Source organism: Pogoniulus pusillus, chromosome 5, assembly GCF_015220805.1.
Source record: "Pogoniulus pusillus isolate bPogPus1 chromosome 5, bPogPus1.pri, whole genome shotgun sequence".
Classification (NCBI taxonomy): Eukaryota; Metazoa; Chordata; class Aves; order Piciformes; family Lybiidae; genus Pogoniulus; species Pogoniulus pusillus.
In genome coordinates, this window is record NC_087268.1 from 25,871,642 (window position 1) to 25,895,376 (window position 23,735).

A 23,735-nucleotide genomic window follows, 5' to 3' on the forward strand; every position below is an offset into this window, starting at 1 on the left:
AATAACCTCTCTTGTTCTGTAGGGTTTCCTCTCAGAAGTACCTCGAAAGTAGATATCTTGAAAAGGATTACTTTTGCAAAGAAGAATATTCACATTAGTTACTGAGGCAAAGCCAAGAAGACACAAACTAGCACCTTTTTTTTTTTCCTTTTTTTCTTAAATGCACTCCTATGCTGAAAATTAAGCACATGTAAGTTCAGGGACCAGCAATACACAAATACCATCGATGTCCCCTTGCAGCTAAACTAGTAATACTTAAACCTAGGCCAGACGCACAAAGGAGCAAGATGAGCAAGTCCAGAAGAAATACACAGCATGGAAAGGGACGGGAAGAACAGGAAGCTGAACAGAAAGGATTGCGAGATCGAATACAGTTAATCTTCCGGTCTGAGAATTAGTCTGTGAAAACCATCCCTCAGCAGCTCAGCTAACAGCGGCCTAAAGCCCTACTGACTGCTGCTATTTCTTCCTCCATACTTAGAGCAGTTCCTCTATAATTCAGTGACGGCTCCTTGATCACCTTTACATTTTGGAGGAAATGGCATTCAGCTTGAACTTTGAGTATTTTGGTGATGGTAGCAGAACTTGCAGAAGGCTACTGTAGAGGTTATGACATCATTGGTTGTAAGTTATGCACTTCACAAGTCAGAGAATATACTTACAAACTATTTAAATAGAAAAGGCGTGTTCAAGGTAGAGGCAGTTACAGTACATTCAGGGTATGTTACAGAAACCATTTGTGGTAGCCATTTGCTGAAAGGAAAAAAACCTCTGTATTTTTGTTTCCCAGACCACACAGGTTAAAACTACAATACCCAAACAGAGCAGGTAATAACTCGATCGCTGCATTTTAATGCAGTCTTCTTCCAGAATTCATGTGCAAAGTGGAAAAAAAAAAAGTTTAAATACATCTTCATTGACAAGTAAGAACAAAAGAACTGAAAAATAAACCAGGCACTTCGACCATTTAGGTAAACAGCCATTTCTTCTTGCCAGACTTCTGCACATGAACAAGTCTTTACATTGGTCTTGTTATGCTTGCAGCACATGGAGATTCAAGTCAAACTTCTTTTCCTGTTGGTAGTATCAGTTCTACTTGTAGGAAACTACGCCAATTGAATTGGTAACACTGTGAGCTATTTCATTGGCAGCTGAGTAAATGCTGATCATCTGACTGACAAGCAACCAATTCAATAGCTATCCAAGTTAGATATTAACAAAACTATACAGAAAAAAAAAATCAGAGACAAATGAAGGTTAACACCTGACTGAAGCTTGCATTGAGACTTGCCTTTATAGGTTCGGTTTGTGCCTCCTTTCACCGTGTCACTGTGGACTGATTTCCATCACATACAGCAACTGGTACTAAACTACAATACTTTTGGTTTGAATCATGTTCAGTAGAGATCACCCCACTGTGATGGGAGGTTAGCATGTCACTGCAGGCACGAGGGAGGCGGAAATCTCCCCGCATTTCATCTTTGCTGGTCCCACTCACAGAGCAGGTGTTCACAGCAAACTGCAGCACGCTCCTTCATACTTGGGGTGAAATCATTATTTCACAGCAGCATTTATCCTACTTTAGGGAGCCGGTTTGATTTTAATTTGATGGTAAGACCAGCTAAGATTACTTTGATTTTTCTTTTCAGACAAACCAAAGTACACCTTTCCAAACATTTTGTACATACTCTATTTGCTACAACACATAAATCACAACATGAGGGATTACCTAAGGCTACTAAATAATGTATTTATTCAGTAGCTATTATTCTTTCAGTTAAACATCTTCAGATGCCTTGACCACAAACGGCTTACTTTTTTTTCCTCACATATTCCTATTTGCTGAAGAGGGAGAGCTGTGGGTGTATGACAGACTGCCTACTGATTCACTAACAGAGTGTACTGTTGGTTACAGTCTTCATGCATATTTCTGCTAGACAGAATAACTTCTCTTGTGTTCACTACCTTCAAGAAAGTCTAGAAAACACCTCTTCAATCCACTGTCCAGTTTCCTTTCCTTACCAAGTGGAAATCCAAATCACATGCAGGCCAATGGTGCTACTCTAATACTTGACTCTCTTGCAGGCTATAAACAGCAACTCTATCATAGCACTTTGAAGCAATTATCCACATCTATCAGCTACACTGTAATTGTAGCACAGCTTTGTATAGGCTCAGATTTCACCAGGAAAACAGGAGAGAGTGCAAGGTTTGGTGAATACCCAGGATAACAAACCAATGCAATCAATGGATGCTGGACACAGTCAGAAAGGGCTGTTCCTCTTGAAGGAATCTTAAGAAAAAAAAAAAAATAATCAAAAACCCCCAAACAAACCCCCCCCCAATCCCACCCTCTTTGCTCTCCACTGTAACAACCTGTTGTGAGATGTTTGCAGAGCCCACTCACAACTGAAGTCCATGTTATCTGGGTCTTTTGCGAGTCACAAATATCAATACGCGTCTGATGGCGATAAGACGATCTTTAAGGGAGGTCATAGCCAATATAGCCAGCTGAGCTCTATTTTCCAGTGGCAACACTGCCAAGAGCCACCAGTACCAAGCAGGACCACTGGGATTGCTCTGCAAAAAGATGGAAAGATGTGCAATCATATATTCATCATCCATTGAAAATGTCTTTCACACCTTTGGTTTGCTAAGAAAATCACGACTAAACAGTTCAAGCAACAATTAAACACTTAATCATCTTAGGTGTTCTCCTTGTCTATATACATCATTAAGATTGCTCTGTTCAGGTTTCAACTTACACTGACGTATTGTTTTTCTGTTGATTAATTGTTTTCCATGTTTTATGCTGACAGATGGAAATTGGGTAAGAAAGAATTGAGGAAAAACCACGCAAAAGCCTGTCAGAAAATGCTTTTGTGTAAAAAATCTGTACAGGATAAGGCTTCTAGGTAGGACAGTTTTATTACCTGTGGCTCTGGTTCTTTTCCTGGCATGGACCCAAAATGATTGAGAATTTGCACTTTCATGTTGTCTTTAAGAGAAGTAAACCAGGCAACGGCTTGATCATAAACTGAATCATGAAGGCGGACAAGTTCTTCATATTCTGGTCCTTCAACCTTATTGTTAAAGAAGGAAGATGCAACAAAAGAGGTTTGATACCGTAGAGTCTACACACTTCTCCAGAAGCAAGTGAAGCAAAATAATGCAGTGACTACAGCTGTTCAGGCGTCCTTATCTAAGCAAACTGTGACCAAGTCTCAAATTTCAAACCGGAGATGCTGGAGTCTCTTTATCCTCCCTTAGATGCTCTGAAGTAAAATTTCTCGGAGCAGTTACTGCCTCGTTAATCCCCATTCCTAAACACTGGCACAAGAGAAGAGTCTGCTCTCTAATCCTGGGACATCGTATTTATCATCTCAAACCCACAACCCTGAGCCCGTCAACAGAAAGGCTTCTAAGCATTGTTAAATTATCTGCCAAACTGAGAGAAAAGCCACTGAGCACAGAGACAGGGAGTCTATGGCACTTAAGAGACCAGCAGTATTTTACAGATGTGTTAAGGCCATGGTGGGACAGTCAAGGAGGAGGAGGAGGAGGGCAGACACCCAAGCTTGCAGGAAGCAGAGAAAGTGGATACTTCCCACATACCAGGAACATCCATAAAAAAAACCCACAGCCAAAAACCCTACTGAGGCAAAGAGAGTTTTGGTTGCACAGGCCTACCTATTTGCTATTAGGGAAAAGAAAAAAGCATAAGCAAAAACCACTGCAATTGATTTGGTTGCATAACATCTGCCTTTCCTTCCCTGGTAAACTGCATCAGCCTGTACAGGTGAGAAAAGTCCTCTACAGACTTGCACTTCAACTGTGACAGTGCTGAAAAGCTGCATGACCAGACTGGGCTTGATCAGTTGGCATGAGATTACTACTAAATTCAACATTAAGAGAGACAAGGGTTTTACAGACATGCTCTGAAGATGATCCATCATTAAGCACAGCTAAAAATTCACCCTTTGGCCAAGACACACCACAGCCACCTCAACTGGTGCAGGTTTTAGAAGAGGACTTATTTTTTTTTTAAAGAAACCAGTCCTCTCCTTGCAATTCTTTGCTCTCAGCCAGCTCTGATGGGCTCTTGTAGAGGCATGGTTAACTACACGTCACTAAGATCTCATTACATAAGAGGAGACTTGCACATTTGTTTGAGGACCTGTTCTACATATGAGACAAAGTCTGTTAATTGTCTGTTCATTGCAAGAAGAGACTTGTCAGCTCTCAAACAGTAAGAGCATGTGCTCTTGAGGGTTTCCAGTCTGTAGTGGTTTTAAATATTACTCTGACTTCATCTACACATCAAAACAGACCTCAGCACCTGAGACTCAGAAGGTATCCCTGAAGGGAATGCAACACTTAAGCAGAGATAATAATAAGGGCAAAAAGGAAGAAAGGGAAGGAAGAGATAAAGACTGTTCCATGGTTTTGAAAATAGTGCTTTAGTATTTATAATGATACTGGGTTTAAAATAATGCACAGCTAGCTTGAAATGCAACAAGGAAAGGCTATTTAAGTGAATCCAGCAATACATGGGTATGAATAACTTTGCACCATAGATCACCTTTTTATCTTCAAGATACTCGATGTTTGCTGTGTTATATCCATCTCGCTGGCCATGGCTTAAGACCCTAAAACGACGGACACCAACTGTATCAACAACTGAGCGCCCATCAGGAAAAAACTTTACGTCCCTGATCTCTAATATACAGCCATGATCTGCAAATCTGAAATGACAGAAGGGCATAAAAGTGGAAGTCATCAACAAGTGTTTATACACATTAGGACAAATACTGGGCCTAATTCACCACTTCATATTTGAAAGAGGATCCTGCTTTGGTGACAATACATTTCTGCTTATTTACAGAAGCCACACAACCCCCACCCTTTCTGCCTTCTTTTAGATCCAGGGTAGCAGCATTTTCAGAGTATTTTTGCAGGGCAGGAGGGTCAGGAAGGGACAGGAGACTAAGTGAAGTGTGTTTCATGCTGGGGGGTTGCCAGCTGCTGATGGTAAATTCACCTGGTTTGCAAAGAAAACAAGATGGGTAAAGATACCATAAGGAGATCAAGAAATTGAGGAACAAATGCAGAGCTGGGAGGGCTATTCCCCTGAGGTGTAAGCAGAGCATTACAGCTTTCAGAAGGAAAAGGCTTCTACACAGCAAGATTTTTCTTGCACTTGTTTAAATTAAAAACCAGAAGCGACAAAAGAAAACAAAAACACCTCCCCCCCTAAAAAAGCTCCAAAAATCAACCCTCCAAACACTCTTTTCACAAAAGCACATTTGCATCTGTTGCACTTAAAGCAGGCTTAGGTTTTAATCACATCCTGGAAACAAGCATGCAACTGTCTCTCACTTTCCATTATCAGGCCTACCTACACTGTATTTGTGCTGCAGCCGAGTTCCCTCGACAGGCTGATGGCACAATGACTCTTCACTGTGATATGTCAATCTGCCACCATGTGCACCTCAGCCTAGTGCTAAGCAGGGGAATGCACTCTGTCTATCTTGAGACCATCTCAATATTTGAATCCCTGCAGGGCCCAATAAATGTTTTGCTGATAAACATTTGTTTTACAAGGGCTTAGACATTTCTTACATTGGAGTAATGAAGAAACAGTGACACTGTGGGGTAATGACTTGTGCTTCTACTCTGACCAGAAATCACGGGTTACACAACTGAACAACTGTTCTCTCCTGGCCAAGTTACAAACTCAGGAAGAGCATGAAGAGCACAGCTGGACACAGCTATGCCCTGGTGCTCTACCAGTGGGATCATGAAAAGTGAGTTTATTGTAGCAATATTAGACTGAACACTATTAAAGTAACCATGTAGCTGTTTAAAATTAACCTATTTTAATGACTTTTATAGAATTTAGAAGTTAATCTAGAAATAAAGAGATTTGTTCTCCCCTTATTGTCATTCTTTGAGAAGTTACTTCTGGATAGAAAGTCACTTTAATCAAAGAGACAAAAAAGCACCCAGAGATGAGTATAGAGCATACTGACTCATTAAAATTTTATATTCTCCCAGTTTTAACTTAAAATGGAGAAACAAAACAGAGGAAGATACTGAACATGTCTTGTCACTCTGCTTTTCAAGGGAGGTTATGTATCTATGTTTTAGTAGATGAAGAAAAACAAGTTTCCCCACTTTTTGTATTCCCAGATATTTTGCAATTTTGAATAAATAAAAAATTCTTCTTCACTTATGTAAGAAGCTACAACAATCTGCCAGGTGTCTATAGACAAAAGCTTCCTGCACTTCAGTGTCTGACTTAAGGCATCATGCTTAAAAAAAAAAGTAACTGTTTGAGTAACTCAAACCAGATGGCCCTCTGTGTTAGACCTGTCTCCAAATAAGCCTGGCTCTTTTACAAGCCTCCACAGAGGTAAGGAAAGTTATCACTGATATCCTAGGGACATTTTGTCCTCATTATTACAAGTATTTGCTTCCAGAAAATTGGTAACAGGCCTGAGATGGACTGCGGAGCCTAATCTGTTGCTGGAGCCTGATCTCCACTGAGTGCAGCACTGACAGCCTGCCAGATGGCATGAAGCAGTCATAGCTGACTGGAAGCTGTAGCATCTCCTGTATTCTTATCACCACCATACCATCCAGTCTGGAAGGAAAAAAAACCAAACACCTCCACCTGAGCTGGACAGAAAAAGGCTGCCAAGCTCTGGTATGACTGCCCTCCTCTCAGATCCAGTGATGATTACCTACAAAACTGCTGCTTCTGAGAATGCCCATCTATGTGTTCTTAAAAACTCCTACACTCTCATCATCCATTCAACACCCATGCCAACCTATATTCTGAAGCCATAAACTAGTTATTAGATCTCAAAAGGTTAGACCTCCCTTAAGGTTGCTTCATTTTTTTCCCCCTCACAACCATCTTTTTACCCCCTTCATTCAAAAACTTACCCATAAATAAACTTAGAAACCTAAGTATTTTTTCATAGAATAGTTTGGGTTGCAGGGGAGCTTTAAAGAATATCTAGTCAATCCCTATGTAGGGAGGTAGAAACACACCAGTGGCAGAATTCACAACAAATTAATTGAAGGCAAGATCATTACAGGAAGACAATGTAAACCACTCACTGCAAATAGTTTAGACATTGCAACACAGTAATAAAGACAAACAAAAATTTGACATTCAGCAGCAAACAAACTTTCAGCCAAGGGTATACTTTGTCTCATTTGATTGATAGTGCCTAGGCAGAAAAGCTAAAGATGGTTTGAACTGTTTCTTCTTTTTATATTATCTTTTATTCTTAAAACTGAGTAGACAGAGGAGCAATCTCATCCATACAGGCAGCTTTCACTAGAAGAAACAGACTAGAAAGCTTTCCAACCACATAGATAATTAAGTGGTATTTCTGGAGCCTGTAGTAGCAGCAGGCTTTGTATCCTTGCTATTAGTCCAAGAGGGGAGCAATAAAAATGAAATCTTTGTATCAACAGGAATATTTAAGATAGAAATCCAAGGAGCCAGAATCTTTAGTATCAGCCCACACAGGACTGGAAGAACCTGCAGTGGTTTGGGGAGACAAGTATACTGTGCTGCAGTACTCCATTAGCATCACGACAGCTGCTATAACAATAGGACACTCTCAGCTCATCTCCTTACCCTTTTAATTCGTCAGCTAAGCACATGCCAAACTGCTTGGTACCAGTTTCCATGCATCTTCTTATCATTAGACGATAACGAGGTTCAAAGACATGGAGTGGGCAAGGGATGGTAGGGAAGGCCATGGTACATACGAAGATGGGAACATCTTTATTCAAACTGTAAGATAATCATTAAGAATAAAAAGTTTGCCATAAGACAATGGTTAAAAATTACTACAGTCAGCGTAAAACCTTAATACGACACTGACTCCAGCAGTTTCCTTAGATTCATTCTCCATAAACATCTGGTCAAGGTTTGTCAGTTCTACAAGACAAGCACATTTCAGGACTTTAGCATATTAAAGAGAACAATCCCTCTAAACAGCCTTCACACAGGTAAGTCAGGAAATAGCCACTGCCCCAAAAGGGTGCTTATTGACACATTTAGCTTAAATATATGTGGCAAGATCTTGATGACAATTTCTCTCAGTAATAGAGCACCCAAGAATTAGCCATGCTCAAAGCAAGATGGTAGAGAATACCCAAGCTCAATAAAGTCCTTTAATTTTGAAGAAGCCTACTTAATTTATCAGGCTTAACTGCAGGTTTTATTTTCCTTTTTAGAAGACTTGCAGTGTAAGATCCATCAGTCACTTACAAAACTGGATCTTTGAACTTCTCTCAGCATGAAGTGTAACCCATTTACAAACTGAATTCTACTCCCTGAAAGTCCCTCTTGCAACTTCTAAAGCTATTATATTGATTCAGAGGAAAAAAAAACCACAGTTAGCTCAAGAATACTGTGCATCTCTACCATCCAAACATCTTTTTACTTGTTCAACTGGCACTATCACGTCAAAAGTACAAATCAACTGGCAGGTTCATTCACAAATTCATTCATTTTGTATATTTTCATAAGCACATGAAGCTTCTTCAGTAATTAATATTGAAAAATACATTTATGTAACAGCTGTCAGTAGTAAAAAGGAAGCCTACTTTGATAATTCCTTAATTTCTTCCTCATAAACTTTCTTCCTTTCAGATAATTCCTCTGGCAAGTAACGGACTATCAATTCTTCCGTGAGGACGGTCTTCTTGTAAGTTCTGCTTGCCAGAAACTGCAAGAAGAGTCAACTCTTAAGTCTGGTAAAGAGAAGACAGACAATATCTCTCCCTACCAACCCATCCCTCTCCTAAGGCCAAGCAGCACATTCGTCAGGATTGCACTGATTCCTCCTCCTTTTCGGTTTTTAGGCATCGAAATTTTCACCTTAGGATACATAGTTCAATCCAGTGACATCAAGACATATTATGCCTGCTGGAGCAGAAGTGTTGACCAAGGAGCAACAACTCCATGCTCAAACAGGTAGATACAAACTGGAGATGTGGCATGAGCAAGCCCTACTTCTCTTGCAAAGAACGACAAAACATTCTAGAGCAAATGAAGTCTCTGCACAGCTTGATGCTCTGCACACTCCTGTGCTGCTCTGGTTTCACAGAATCACAGAATAGTTTGGGTTGAAAAGGAGCTGTAAAGGTCATCTAGTCCAATTCCCCCTGCAGTGAAGAGGGTTATTTTTAACCAGATCAGGCTGCTCAGAGCCCTGTCCAATCTAATTTTGAATGTTTCCAAGGATGGAGCATCTAGCACTTTTCTGGGCAACCTGTGCCTGTGTTTCACCACCCTTGTCCTGTTGTAACAGGTCCTGCTAAAGACTGCACCCATCTTTCTTACAGGCCTCCATTAAGCACTGAAAGGTCTCCTGGAGCGTTCTCTTCTCCAGGTTTCATGACCAACCCTAACTCTCAGCCTTTCTTCAAAGGAAAGGTGTTAGACTCTGACTCTGTTTCAATAAATCCATGTCTTTCCTGCGTTGAGGACTCCAGAGCTGGACACAATACTCTAGGCAGGGTCTCACTAGCGCGGAGAGGAGAATCCCCTCCCTGGACCTGATGGCCATATTGTTTTTGGTGCAGCTTGAGCGTAGAGCATAGAAAGCCTCCACACAGATGCTTTTGGAAGAATACAGCTTTCTACATTTTTGCTAATTGGGGCACAGCCATACTTACTTCTGACAGCTTTTCTTTGCAGAGGGGGCAATGTGGATTATGGTCAAGGCAACGCTCGAGGCATTTGAGGCAAAAGGTGTGTCCACAGGGAGTGGTAACAGGTTCGTAGAACAACCTGAACATGAAAACATGGAACAGAAAAGCTAAGCTGCCAACACAAACACAGCAGATGCCAAAACTGTGGAAAGAAGTGACTAAAACTAGCCATCTCTTCCATGCCTGCTTTGTATAAACATAGGTGGCAGTGTTATTTAAGGATATTAAAAAAAGCTTGTCATTTTCAGAAGTAGCAAACAATAGAGAACATCATGCATAATGGAGAACACCACATATTCACCAGAAGCAAGATTCAGCAAGAAGGATCAGAGAAATTATATAGACATTCTCTGGCAGGTTTCCCTTCTGACACCTGAAGGGTGAAAACTTTCCACAAGCTAGAAAAGGTTTCTGAGCTTAATGCCAAGTCAATGCTGTCATACCTCATGCAGAGGGAACACTCAAAGTCCGAAGCATCCACCAGGGTTGTTGGTATTTCACTTGAAGTGACAGTGGTGTTTTCAGATAAAGCATCTGCATCTAGGTAGTTAAGAAGATGATTTAAGTATTGCTGTCATTTCAGATGCCCTTTAAGTTGTTTTTCCATAGAGAACCTAAATAATCTATTCTGGTTTCTGAACTTCTATTCCAAAAAAACACTCTTTCTTTCACTGAAGTTTTAGACTTTCTGGCAGAAAGTATTCTGGAACACAGAGGATGATGTCTATGGCCAGAGAAAACATTTTAAAGCAGAATAGCCATGATTTGCTTCTCTGCAAATGGTTGGCTGGGACTTTAAGTGTAATTTTTAAAATACTCTGCGCTATTGCTTTCCCACCACCATCACCACTCCCACATCAGCCAGGCCAGATGTTTTAGAGTACATTACGTCCAGAGTTTAATTTGTTTACACACAAACTATTTCATCAGTGTTTATTATAGATTTCTCAGCAGGAGCAAATTTTTTTTACAAGCATATAAAAAGCTTACACTCTTCCAGCCTAAACTGCTGTGCAAATCCCAAGTTTCAAACAGCTTAAAGTTTAAGGACTACTGGAGCTGCAGTCACTAACATTGATTTCACTAGCTCAGCGCTCCACAGAACACAGGGGCAAAACCCACTTCACTTCTGATCAGTGTGATATACACATCCATGTAGTTTACACAATTGAAGAGTATGGGCTTTAAACTCCCTTGCAGCAGAAGCTTTTTAGCTCGAGAGCTTTCAACTCAAGCTTCTGATGAGTCTCTCTCTCTGCAGTTATTCAAAACCCGCCTAGATGTGTTCCTGTGTGATCTGGTATAAGTGAAACTGCTCTGGCAGAGGGTTGGATTAGATGATCTTTGGAGGTCCCTTCCAGCCCTTGACACTCTGTGATTCTGTGACAGCATTTACACAAGAGATTCTGTAACTTCCTCTACAATACACAACTTAACAGCTCAGTGCTAAGTTGTGACAGAGCCATGAATGCTGCCTCCACATATTTTTCATTAAGTTGTTGACCGTGTAAAAAAGCTAGATTAAAAAAGGCTCAGCTTTTTAATGCAAAGTTAAAACACTAGGATGTTTTGTTAAAGGATAACTTATGCTCAGCATCTGGTTTATCTTGAGCACAGATGGGACAGGGAAGAGGACAGTGGCCTACAAAGAAAAACAGCGTTATCTTTAACCTACATCTCTCATGTTAGCATTTAGTCATAGCAAGAACCTAACTGTGTTATTTCTGCAAATAGTAACATGGCATCAGGATCTACCAGAGACCAGAAATTAATGGTTATGGGGTAAAACGTGAGCTCTGGCCTTTGCTGTGAACATACAGGCAGCTCAGGTTTCACAATAATCTATTTAACGAGTCTGCAGTTCACAAGCAAGCACATGGTTTTCCCCTCACAGCAGTGTGATCAAAGAGATTGGCCATACCTTGATCATTTGCAAAGGTGGGAAACAGATAAGTAGCACTTGAACATTTTTATGTTTCAAGGCATGAGTTTGATTTGTCAAGGAGGTCCAGGTTATTTTTTTCCCTTTAAGAGGAAAAATGCACTTTCAAAATCCCTTTTAACCAGTTATTTCACTACTCAGTGCAAAACATTTCCTTCAGGCTTTTTATTTTGCAGTATTAAAACCACTTTGGAGGTCTTTGTGAGAAGCATACCAATTGTAAGCACAGCTATCAAGTGACAGAAGTCTGGGGAGGCTTATTACCCTTCAAAAGGCTTCTTTGTTTGCTTGGAAATTTCATGTAAAGTTGCATGTGACTCTTTCTGATGCCAGTTAAAGATTAGTTTCCAGGCTTACTGCATCTTTCCTTCATATAGAAAGACAAAGAAGTTCAGCTATACCTTCAAGACCCAAAACCTGGGAGTAGCTCCAGCAAAACAAAGACTAAGCTGTTAGTGGATTACAAATTTAAAATGGCCCATTTGAGAGAGAAAAATACAGTGTTCATTGAAGAATTGAAACTGCCCTTGTGTAAGGTAAATAGGCTGTTAGAGCAGAAAGAGACACACCAGACAATAAAGTACAATTCCAATCCCTGTAGGGAATGTTTCACTGACACCTATAAACAGAGAAGGAAAAAGGTTTATCATTCCCAGCACGCGCAAAAGAAATCCCCTTCCTGAGCCACAACACAAACCTTTTTTTGAAATCTTATTGGGGACATCCAAACTTTGTAAATCCCTCATATCACTCGACAGTTTTCTTTTTAAGCCAACCCCAGGTAAACTGGAGAGAATAGCTCCTAAAGACTTCTTGTTGTCTTCAAAATAGAGATCCAGGACGTGATGGGAAACAGGAGAATCAGTGCTTCTAAACACATCAGATTCTTGGGACGGGGTTTTTGTTAACCTGAACACAGTATCCTAAAACAAAAACAAAACCAAAAACAAAACAGTTATACACAACAGGAAACAATTTTGCTTTTAATTTTTATGAGTTGTATACATCAGCAACAGATCATATACAATAAACGTAGCAGGGGAAAAAAAGGCTCACACTGAAGAAGAACGCTCTGGTTGCAAGAAACTGGGTAACTTTGCTCCCTACAGCTCCTGTGTGTAGAAATTATGTTCCTGTCATACTAAAACTCTGAGTGGAAAAAAGCCACCTGCAATATATAATTGACACCCACATGAAGGCATCATATTGTTTTCTGAAGAAAGAGCTTCATTCTCTTCTGAGGAAGTACAACCCAAAAAGAGATCCAACAGCAGTGGAGAAAACAGGCTCACCACGAAAAGTGCCTACGTGAGGAGTGCAAAGACAATGTCATACAGATCACAGAATCAACCAGGTTGGAAGAGACCTCCAAAATCATCCAGTCCAACCTAGCACCCAGCCCTAGCCAGTCAACTAGACCATGGCACTAAGTGCCTCATCCAGGCTTTTCTTGAAGACCTCCAGGGACGGTGCCTCCACCACCTCCCTGGGCAGCCCATTCCAATGGCAAATCACTCTCTCTGGCAAGAACTTCCTCCTAACATCCAGCCTATACTTGCCCCGGCACAACTCATGGGTCTTTGTGTTACGTCTGGCATTTTTATGTTGAACACTTTTTACTTTACCTTTGAGGACCCAGCAACACAGCTATCTTCTGCAGCGGACTGTGTGTTTATGCTACTCAGAAACGCAGGCTTCAATCTCGTGTGCGACGTTCGACTAGAGAAAGGTGCTGTTAGACTATCGTGCACATTTTCAAAGGCTGGGAAAAACATCTCACACATAATCTAGTCAATTAGAGAGAAAACAAAAGATAAAAATAATCGTAATTACAATATGGATATTTATTTTGGTATGAACAGTGACAGACTTCACAGCCTCTGGATGCCAAGAAGCTTGCGATAATCAGGACAACCTCTATTCCCCAATGCCCACAGGGAACCTGAATGGCAGTTCCTACCACAACCACAAACATGTCCCAAGGTTCTCTTCTGGTGTCCACCTCCTTCCCCAAAGGCTTCTTCTTCCTACAAGCACCTAGAGTAGGAGGCAGCCTGCTGCAGCCTTCTGCCCCTACCCGTCTCGACTATGACCCACATAGCCCTGCCTCCAAAAATCTTCATACCATGCTCTCCTACCAAAACCACTTAACAGAGATGTGTTTAAGCTCCCCTCCTGGCTAAAAGCTGTGCAGAGCCTGTTCTCTTTCTGACTGGTCCCCAACAAGAACCTGGCCAAATCTGTTTCTTTCTATAAAAAGCTGCCTATATGGATTGTCATGAAGCCCCTGACCATGGCTGGCTAGCATTAAGTATATTGAACTTCCCATACAGGGACAAACTGCTACAGAAACTGCAGGATTTTTCCAAAACAGGACAGCACACAGCTCCCCATTCTCAACTCTCTGCCACTTCCCACTTGAAAGTAGTTTTCTAATGGACACTAAAATTAACAACCTTGAGCCTAGGAAATCCAGGTGTATACAAATCCAGTAAATACACTTTAAGTGTATTCTACAAACAACAGCAATCAAAACTACAGATTTGCAGAGGAATCCACAAATATAAAATCCCTCTGGGAGAGGTATCAACCAAACCAAATAGACACCTTGTACAGCACAGTATTAATAAGGTTTATTGGAGAATCTACTGAATCAAGTTATCATTTGGCTGTTTAATGTCACCTGAAATAACACAATTTTTATGTGGCTGCAGAAATAAGAGCAGCTTTCTGGCCAAGAAGTGGCTGGTAATATAATTTATACCTTTTGGGCTTCTTTCTTCATTGAGCTCCATTCAGGATTTAAGGCAACACAATAGAGAAACTCCTTCAATGCTTCCTCAGTCCTTTCCAATCCAGAAAGAGCTTTTGCTTTCACATAATGGCCCTGTTCACACAAAGGAAAAGATACAAATCTAGAGATTATTTCTGTAGTGGTAGCAAGGCAACCTTGGAAGTTCACATAATTTTGCAAGTAACGAATACAACACTTAGTGGGTAACAATCTCCCTGATACACATAACTGAAGAAAAAAGCGAGGTTCTTTTTCTGAAAGATCATCTTCCTGGAACCCACTGCTGCATCATTCCAGTCAAAGACACCTCTCTCTTCCTCAGGGGGGATCTGACGTAGAACAAGGCAGTGGTCTCTCCAGGGACCAAGACTAATATATATCTTATTGGGCTCAACGCAACACAGAATTGTTTCACACACTTCACAGAATGATTTAGGTTGGAAGAGACCTTGAAGATCATCTAGTTCCAACTCCCACCTCTGACATTGTCCCGGAGTCCTGTATACCCCAAAATTCCTCTCCCTCGGTGGTTTGAATGGGAGTGGAAAAGGAGCAAAAAGACCTTTCCCCCCTCCGCCCTGCAGGCGTGAAGGGGGGCAGCAAGGGGCGCTTCTAGAACAAGGGGTGCCCGTGCAGTGCCCACGCTGGCATCGGGCTGGGGATTGGCTGTGGTCTTCACACCTAGGCAGTGGTAACTCTGCTCTTTGTCTAGGAAGGGTATAAATATTGGGGGACTTCCTGCCTTGGGGTTCCTGCCTTAGAGCTCTCCCCTGCCTGGATAGCTCCTGCAGAAAGAGTCCCCTGGCGCTCCGAAGGACAAGCTCCTGAGGGACAGGAGCATCCCTGCATTGGATGGCTTCCACCATAAGCACTCCCTTTATGCAGCTTGATAGACCTTAACGAGCCTCGGAGGGCTTTTGAAAGAGAGCAGGGACAAGCATCTGGACCACTCTTTCTTTCAGCCAGCCTGACTGATCTGTGGGTAATCTTTAGGCTCAGCCTGATTAATAGTGGGGGATGCTATATTTAATAGCTTAGCCTTTTCCAACTTCTGACTTCCAAAATAGTCAAATTTACCTATGGTATCCTTATAGATCTCAATCTAACTGAATCTGCTAATTGGAACTAAACTAATTTCTGTATCTAGTTTTGGGGGCGGGTTTTCAGGAAAATAAAATCACTCTATTTTTATATATATTCCTGACTCGGCTGCATTAATTCCCTGCCTCCACAACAGACATGGACAAGAACACTTTCCATTAGACCAGATTGCTCAAGGCCTTATCCAGCCTGGCCTCGAACACCTGGAGGGAGTGGGCATCCACAACTTTCCTGGATAGCCTGTTCCAGGGTCTCACCATCCTTACTGTAAAGAATTTATTCTAATACTTGGTCTAAATCTATCCTCCTCAAGCTTAAACCCATGCCCTCTCATCTATCACAAGCCCTTGAAAAAAGCCCTTCCCCAGCTCAAAAGTAACAAAGCTGCATGGGACAGCCAGCAGCAAGGGGTGGGCTGGAGATAACAACTGAGGGAGGAAAATATTTTAGGTTCAGGACACCTGCACTTCTTCTGAGTGTCTTACCAGGACAGAAGTGCTTTTTCACCCATTTGGCTATAGAAGACAAAGAACATTAAGTGCTGATAAGTTGCCCTATATTCATAAAAACTCTTATCCCATCCTACCTTTCCTACATCCTAGAGAACCACATCCGTGGCCCACAGGTATGGCAGTCAGCTTAGGTACAAGTCCTACTTTTTATTTGTAGCAAGAGAGAGGAATGTCTCACTTTTGACTTTCTCTGCAGATACTGATTTGCAATTCAAATCTGACTACAGAATTTACTTCCTCAACAATGCAAAGTGTGGATTCAAACATTTGCCAATAAACAATAGGCAAGTGTATTTATTACAAAGTGTGCTTTGCAAGTCCACCTCTGATCCACATGACTATCTCTAGGCTGTGCCGAAAGTAGAGTTTCACTAGTCCAAGAGATTAGTGAGATAAGCAGATACACTTTTCTGTTCTGCAGATGAATACCGAAAGATCTGGTATCACATAATCCTCCTGGGCAGGTACCTCCCTCACGCTCTCAGTACAGCCTGTCAAGCTGAGACTCATTAAGATCTTTAACTTTCTACTGTCAGAAAAAAGGAGGCTTAGACCACAAGCAGGTAATGGGCCCTGTGCAGGACAGGTTAACGAGCGTATGTCATTCAGTGATCTGAACAAGTAGTCTTAGCCCACATGAGTCTCTTTTCCTGAATGCAGTACAAAGAGGCTTCATCCTGACCTTCTTGACTTTTGCACAGTCTCTGTAAAACCTTTTTAGAGAGGTACAATATGCCAAACATCACCATAGACTACTCTACTTGGGAAGTTTGGCCTCATCCTTTGGGACTGCAAGAGTAATTTCTTTACCTGAACTGCAAGGTAGGGCTGAGCAGGGCTGTCTACAGACAAAATACTTAAAGATCCAACATCAGAAGTTAGGGATTCGAAGACCCTACACTGCAGAGACTACTGCTGCCACCTTGACTTTCCCAATGTCACATGGTCCTGACAAGCACTGGACTGAAGAGTAAGGCTCTTTTTTTAATTACATGGCGTACGTTTGAGCTAATCTTTGCCACTGTATGATAAACTGCAAGATAGAAAACAAAGCAAATGCCCAAAACTCCTGAAGAACACGGATTCTGGATTGGCACAGCTTAAGTGGAAGGTCTCACACTCAAGCACAAGTAAAACATGTCTGTGACACTGCTGGTTATGCCACAATAACAAATTTCACTTTCAATTAGCTTTCTTCAGAGATGTGATTAATGAAATCTGTATCTGCCTACAACTGACACATATCACATTTCCACGGATTCAAAGCAAACAGAGAAGACACTTCAAGAAAGCATGTGACCACGTGTAATTCATCTTTCTCCCTCTGCACAGAAACCCAGCCAATGCCACCAGAGAGAGATTCCTGATTTAATGAGAAACTATCCCAGACAGAGAGACAAATTAGAAGCAGAGGGAAGATTACGAACTGGCCTCAAATAAGAAATGCTTTAATGGGTGACAAGACAGATAGCCTTCAGAGACAAATACCTAACTTGTCAGAAACTAGGTGCTTCAGATGGCACCTCTCCACTTGCCCCACATCTTCCCCAGTTGGAAGCAGAGACCTAGCTTCAGCCTCCCATACTGAGGCAGGCCAAGAAATTCATGCAATATCTCATTAGTCTTTGCAGGGAAACCAAGGTCTGTCTAAAATCCTTTCCTGTGCTACCCCTTCTCCAAGTACTACCCCCAGGGGCTTTATCTGGTCAAACCTGTACTGTAGTTTTACCAGTGATGGGTGAGGGACTGACTGGAGGTGTAATTCTAGGTGGGGCAAGCTGTTAGACACCCAGTCTAGCCTTAGGCAGCCAGCAGTAACAACAGGCACCATGCATCTCTTCCATTTTTCTTTCATAACATCTCTGATGCTTCAGACTGTTCATGAATCACTGCTCCTTTTAACACTTCCTTTTGTTATGAAAAAATATTCAAGGTCCCTCTATGAATCAAAATGATGGAAGTAGGAACCACAGAAGTGAACCCTTCAGCATTAAAATGATAAATAAATAAATAAAATCTGATGTGTTTCTCAGAAAGACACATTGGCTAGCATGCCACCAAAGCCAGCCACTGCCTGGGAACACACCATCCCAGAGACTTAGAGAGCCATCCCTGGCCATCACAACCTCACAGGCTCTATTTTGCTGCCAGGATGCAGCACTGGCCCTAACAGATCAAAGAGCACCAGCGCAAACAAAACTGTATCACATCAGCTGCCGGCCACTGAAATCCCACTGGATGGAGGCACACTAAGGACCTTCCAGACTCGTCCTGTGAATAATTTAGCAGGCATTTCCAGCCCTGTTAATGTCTCAATGTTCTCCCAGCAACACCCTCAGCAGCACTGTGTCCCCACTACAGAGAGAAGCCACGGCAAGACCAGGCAGTTTTCAGTTCTATCTTTGTAACAGGCAAGCACTGTACCGCAGGCCAGTTGGGCTTGTTTCGGCAGAGGACATCCGCGTCGTGGAGAGCTTGCTGGTAGTTTTTCATCAACGTACAGACTTCTGCTCGCTGTGCTATTAGTGAACACTTGCAAGGAGCTGGAAAACAAAAATGGTTGCAAGAAACTCCATTAAAAGAAGCACTAGGATGTGTTAAATACAGTAACCTAGTTTCCAGACAGAGTAACTTAAAAAGCACTACTGCACCATGGTTACATATATACTGTCCTGTAATAAGAAAAGGCAATTCCTTCCTTCTTGAAACTTATTCCCCCTCACCCCTCATTCATATTCATGCACAGTATGCCACTTGCTCTCTCTCATCTTGCTTACATGGTAGTTTTAGTAGAAAAGGCACTTTTAGTAAAAAAGAAAGAAGCTCTAAGCACTTCTCCCTGCAGCGTGGCTTTAGTTGAAAGAAACTGCCAAAGCAGGACTCCATCCAAAATAACTCCTGTAAACCAATCATTAAGAAGCATGCATACAGTCTTCAAATCTCATACCACTTGTCAGTTCTTTACCTTTGCCCTCCTTGAGGCAGGCAAACCTCTCATGATAGTACACATTGCCTCAATACTCACACATTCATGAATAGTTCTGTTTGAATAGATTATAAACACCTCAAGCATAATTGTTTTGTCCTTTTCTAAAGTCTCTATAACACATTTTAAGATTTTCCTATCTTCCTCCAGCATAAAATTTCTTAGAATCATACAAAAACTGTGCCTGATCCACATTCAGCTTGTTCACCAGGACATCCAGGTCTTTTCTGCAGTGCTGCTGTCTAGCAGAGCCAGTCCTGTTATGCAGGGTTACTCTGCTTCACACACTTCCCTTTGCTGAAGTAGGAAAGATTGGTCAAGGTCAGTCCCAGATTGTTGGTCCTGAACAGGCACCCCATCCTCCAGCACATCAACTGGCTTCTTCCTCCCCACAGCTTGGTGTCACAAACTTGCTGACAATGCACTCTGCTCACTCATAGAGGATTTTAATAAGGTGCTGAACTGTCATCCCCATTACCAGCACCTGAGCAAGGCCACTGATGCAGCCCTCAAGCCATTAACCACCATCTCTCATGACCCACCAAATTCTCCACCTCTCTCACCTCTGCCTCTCCAGTTTGACCAGGAGGATACTGCAGCAGGCAGCATCAGCAGCCTTTCAAAAACACAGTAAGACCCAAACAATGCTTTGCCTTTGTCTGATGAAGCAGTTAGCTCATCTAAGGAGGTGAGACTAGAGGTGCGATTTGTTCATGTAACCTTCCCATGCTTGGAGGGCTGGAAGCTGGCTGCCAGATGGTGGCAGCTAAATGCAGTAACCCATACGGAAACATGAGCTGGGTAAAGCTGTCATAACTGAGATTAAACTTCAAAAAGGCTGCAAAGTGTGCTGAGAGGCAGCACTGCCTTATGCCTGCAAATTTTAAACACCTCCAAGCTAGCTTTCTCAAGACCGTTGCTGCAAGTGTCATCTCCTGCACGTCCCTACGCAGGGCTGTTGTCTCTTAGTATCTGCTCTCTCCACCCTGCTTTGGCTTCACTGTTCACATCTTGCTTCAGCCCAAGCACCCTAAACATCATCTCCTCAAGAGCACCTTTCTCACACAAAGCCTGAGAACACACGTACATACACATGGGTGCACAAAAGGAGGCTGAGGGGAGACTTTATCACTCTCTACAACTACCTGAAGGGAGGCTGGACTTAGGAGGAGGCCAGCCTCTTCTCCCTGATGACAAGTGACATGACAGGAGTAAATGGTTTCAGAGCTGTGTCAGGAAAGGTTTAGGCTGGGAATTAGGAAGTACTTCTTTACTAGAAGAGTTATCAAACATTGGAATGGCCTGTCCAGGGCAGTGGTAGAGTCACCATCCCTAGGGGTGTTCAAGTGGTGTGTGGACCTGGCACTTGAGTGACATGGTTTAGTGTTGACCCTTCAGTACTGTGTCAAAGGTTGGGCTGGATAATCTCTTGAGATCTCTTCCAGACAGATATATTCTGTGAATAAGCACATAACTGCTGCAGGTGCCACCACTCATTAAGTTCAAGCACCTACTAGAAGGGATGACCCAAGATCACACCCCCGCTTTGGCCTCCTCCCCTCCCTTGAGCTGGCACTGGCACTCATGCAGCAAACCAGGCTCGCGTGGTTACACAGAGAACCAGGGCGAGGAATCAATTGTCTGAAAGCTAATCCAATAAAAACAAGTAAATAAAAAGGTTTAAGAGGATCAGTTTCCCCTCAAGTGGTTTGCTGTACAGCCACACAAACAGTGCCAGGACATGGGATGAGAAAGCAAGCAGCAGCAAAGACCGACGCTGGTTTTGGCAGCAGCAAGGACTGTTGCCAGATACACTAACTGTAGAATGATGTACCAGGGCTGATGCTGCCCCACTGGTCCCTTACTGTGAGAAAGCCTACAAAAAACTAAGGAGCTCTGCAAAAGCTAATTCACACTTTGAGGTTCTGTGCAGATTTCTTTGTTTGGTTTTGTCTTGGTGTTTTGGGTTTTCATTATTACACCTGCAGACTGCTACTGTGATCCGTATTTCTAGACAGTAATTCTTAAAAGACAGCTAGTTAAATGGAATTGAAAACAATTAAGATCTTCAAAATCCAAGATGTTGTTAATTTTTCTTTTAGCAGATGTTTAAACATGAAGTTATTTGATTTAGCTACCATTTACACAATGTCTTCTGTTTGGATTGAGTATGAATGACTATTTTGCATTGCCATCACCCCATCTCCTGGAGGGTATGTGTGTACAGTATGCTGGCAGAGGAAGATACAAAGGTAGGTGCCTCAACAGTCAGGGAAAGTGCTGGGTGAGGGGTTTTTTTTGACACCCCAAGGGAAAGGAAGCAGTGGGAGATTCAGGGGCAGACAAGCCAGCTTTCTGCTTCTGTTCACTACTGTGCATCTCATGCTCTTCGGCATAGTGCCTAAATTCAGCAGGCTCAGAGAGAACATCTTCATTGGCACTTTTTCAGGATCTTGTCTGCACCAGTAAAGTTTGAAGCAAAAAAAAGTCACCAGAGACCACAATGGTGTGGCAAAGGCTGCAAGCTCTCCTGAAGCAAAGTCCAGAGGCTCTCACAATATGAAGGGGAAACAGCCTTGTGAAAAAAGGGAATCCCAAGGCAAATCACAAAAAGCTACGTGTATCCAGGGCTTGTACCTCTTGTTCATTGAGTCTCAGTCAGAAAGTCTAAGCTGTGGCCCATCTTAATGAGTAACTGGCAAAGAATGTTTAGATAGAGAGAGGGTAAGAAAAAGGCACAGGATAGCTTTCCTAAAGAGAGCAGCATTTATGAGACTACAGTATAACAGGTATTCTGTAGGGAGATGACTTAGCTAGACAAGGTGCTGTAGCTGCAGTGGTGCCCAGTTGCCGCCATTCAAACTCGTCCCACTCAAGAGGCATGGCTGTACAGCCCCAAAGCTCACCGTCTCTATGACCAACTCAGAAGTACCCTTGTTCCCAGCCTCCTGCTGCTGGTAGAAGCATCCCAGGAGGGTACATAGCTAGTCCCAGGACACTGAAGTCTCATACTGTCTCTCTCAGTGGAACTGAGATGACGCCAGGGGCATCAGCTGACTGACTGCAACTTAAATTACCTGTCAAAGTGAATACCCAGCTACAGCCTAAATAACTACAATGCTTCTGTAAGCATTGGGATGTTGTGCTGTTCACCACAAAACTGGTCACAGAAGGTGAATGAAGCAGGCTCGAGGATGTACCAAGATATGAGTGCTGCTGGTATACTGCAATAACTGGCAAGTTTTTCTGGGGGGAGAAGGAGGAAAGTCGCACAACAACCACTGGTTTGTTTTAAAATAACACACACATTGTTTCTTCTGGAGGTTAAAGAATTATTAAATGACTTATTTTGGGCCAAATGTAAAAAGTGTAGAAATTTTTGTTGTTTCCACAATAGCAGCAGATGGCATTTCCTGCTTCAAACTCTTCTGGGAGCCTGCAGCTGCACAACAAAATTTATGTCCTTGTCAGCATCAGGGATCCAACTGCTGAGGCTCCCAGGATCTGCAGCTCCAGGCAGCTGGGACAGAGCTGCAGGTCATGGGAGCCTTCCCATGCATCTCCCTCCCAGTCATAATCCCATGGCACCACACGAGCACCAGCCAAAGCAGTGGCCTGGTAGCTCTACACCACCTGGATTGAGGGCCTGGTGGTTCCCCACCTCCTTGACTCTCCTTGGGGCTACCAAGTACTGCCTCCCCTGAGTGTGGTTGTGAGCCTGAATGTCTCAAAATCATTTACTTTTCACTCTTACCACCTTCACACTTCTCTGTAGATGTTTGTTAGATTGGGCTTTTACTGATGTAGAAGCTAACATCCAAAATTGCCCTTGCAGATATGCCCAGGCATTCAACCTTCAAAACACCAAAAAAAGCAAAACAAGACTTGTGCTGCTTGAGGTCAGGAGGCTGACAGAAGTACAGAACTCCCAAAAATCTCCTATGCCAGGACAGCAATTAGAGCAGTTAAGAGGATTTGTCATAGAGATCATAGATGATGATCAAAGTTTTACTGTAACTACCACTGAGATTTCTTCCAGGAACTCAGCACAGGAAGACCAAATTTGAAGTTGCTAGAACTTCATACTTCTTATCTGGTACTTCTTCCTAGAATAGCACATTTTATTCAAATAGGTTTCAATCTGAAGCATATTTCCTGAATGCATGAGCAGAACTGAAGCAGTGTCATCACAAAAACACCCTTCAGTCTTGCTTGCACGACTCAGTCTGCACAGGACTTTATTTAAAATGTGGGAAAAAATTCCCTAAAGTGTTGTCCCTGGAGAGACAAAGAAATTTGGCTTGCTTTGTTATGCTACAAATTCAAGTCTGAACAACACAGTAATGAAAATCTTTTCAAGAGCTTGAAAAGTAACATGAAATATTCTCATTTCAGTGAGAAATTAGTGAGGTTTGGAAATTGACTGAGTAGCAAGCTAGTTTTTCTCCTGCAGTCTTCATGCAAACATGACAAGTTCACACACTTGGTTGGGGGTGGAAGGGTGTAGAAGAAAGAGCACACTTAATAAAATAATTAACAGAACTAGTAAGAAGTTCAGGATATTCAAATCAAGCTTCATTCCACAGCAAATACGAAAACCAGGGTCAGCTTGCCAAAACTGATTAAGACAGACAATGAGCATGATTGATGTCATGA

General features: G+C 42.3%; 1 protein-coding gene across 3 annotated transcripts in view; it reads right to left on the bottom strand.

Annotated features, from left to right (window-relative positions):
• Nucleotides 1-2,343: 2,343 nt before the first annotated feature.
• The window catches only part of LONRF2 (LON peptidase N-terminal domain and ring finger 2), a 33,751-nt gene continuing 12,359 nt past the window's right edge, over nt 2,344-23,735 (bottom strand). The window contains exons 2-12 of one of the 3 annotated variants that reach the window (XM_064143587.1): nt 18,518-18,636; nt 14,451-14,573; nt 13,312-13,473; nt 12,384-12,609; nt 10,188-10,284; nt 9,709-9,823; nt 8,635-8,756; nt 7,658-7,816; nt 4,583-4,649; nt 2,934-3,083; nt 2,344-2,580 (exon numbers count right to left, since the gene is read on the bottom strand). In XM_064143587.1, the coding sequence (XP_063999657.1) occupies nt 2,422-2,580; nt 2,934-3,083; nt 4,583-4,649; nt 7,658-7,816; nt 8,635-8,756; nt 9,709-9,823; nt 10,188-10,284; nt 12,384-12,609; nt 13,312-13,473; nt 14,451-14,573; nt 18,518-18,636 (1,499 nt within the window). In that variant the 3' untranslated portion in view covers nt 2,344-2,421. Of the gene's footprint in view, nt 2,581-2,933; nt 3,084-4,582; nt 4,746-7,657; nt 7,817-8,634; nt 8,757-9,708; nt 9,824-10,187; nt 10,285-12,383; nt 12,610-13,311; nt 13,474-14,450; nt 14,574-18,517; nt 18,637-23,735 lie in introns of all 3 variants that reach the window. The other 2 variants (XM_064143586.1, XR_010302363.1) reach the window with 2 other exon arrangements.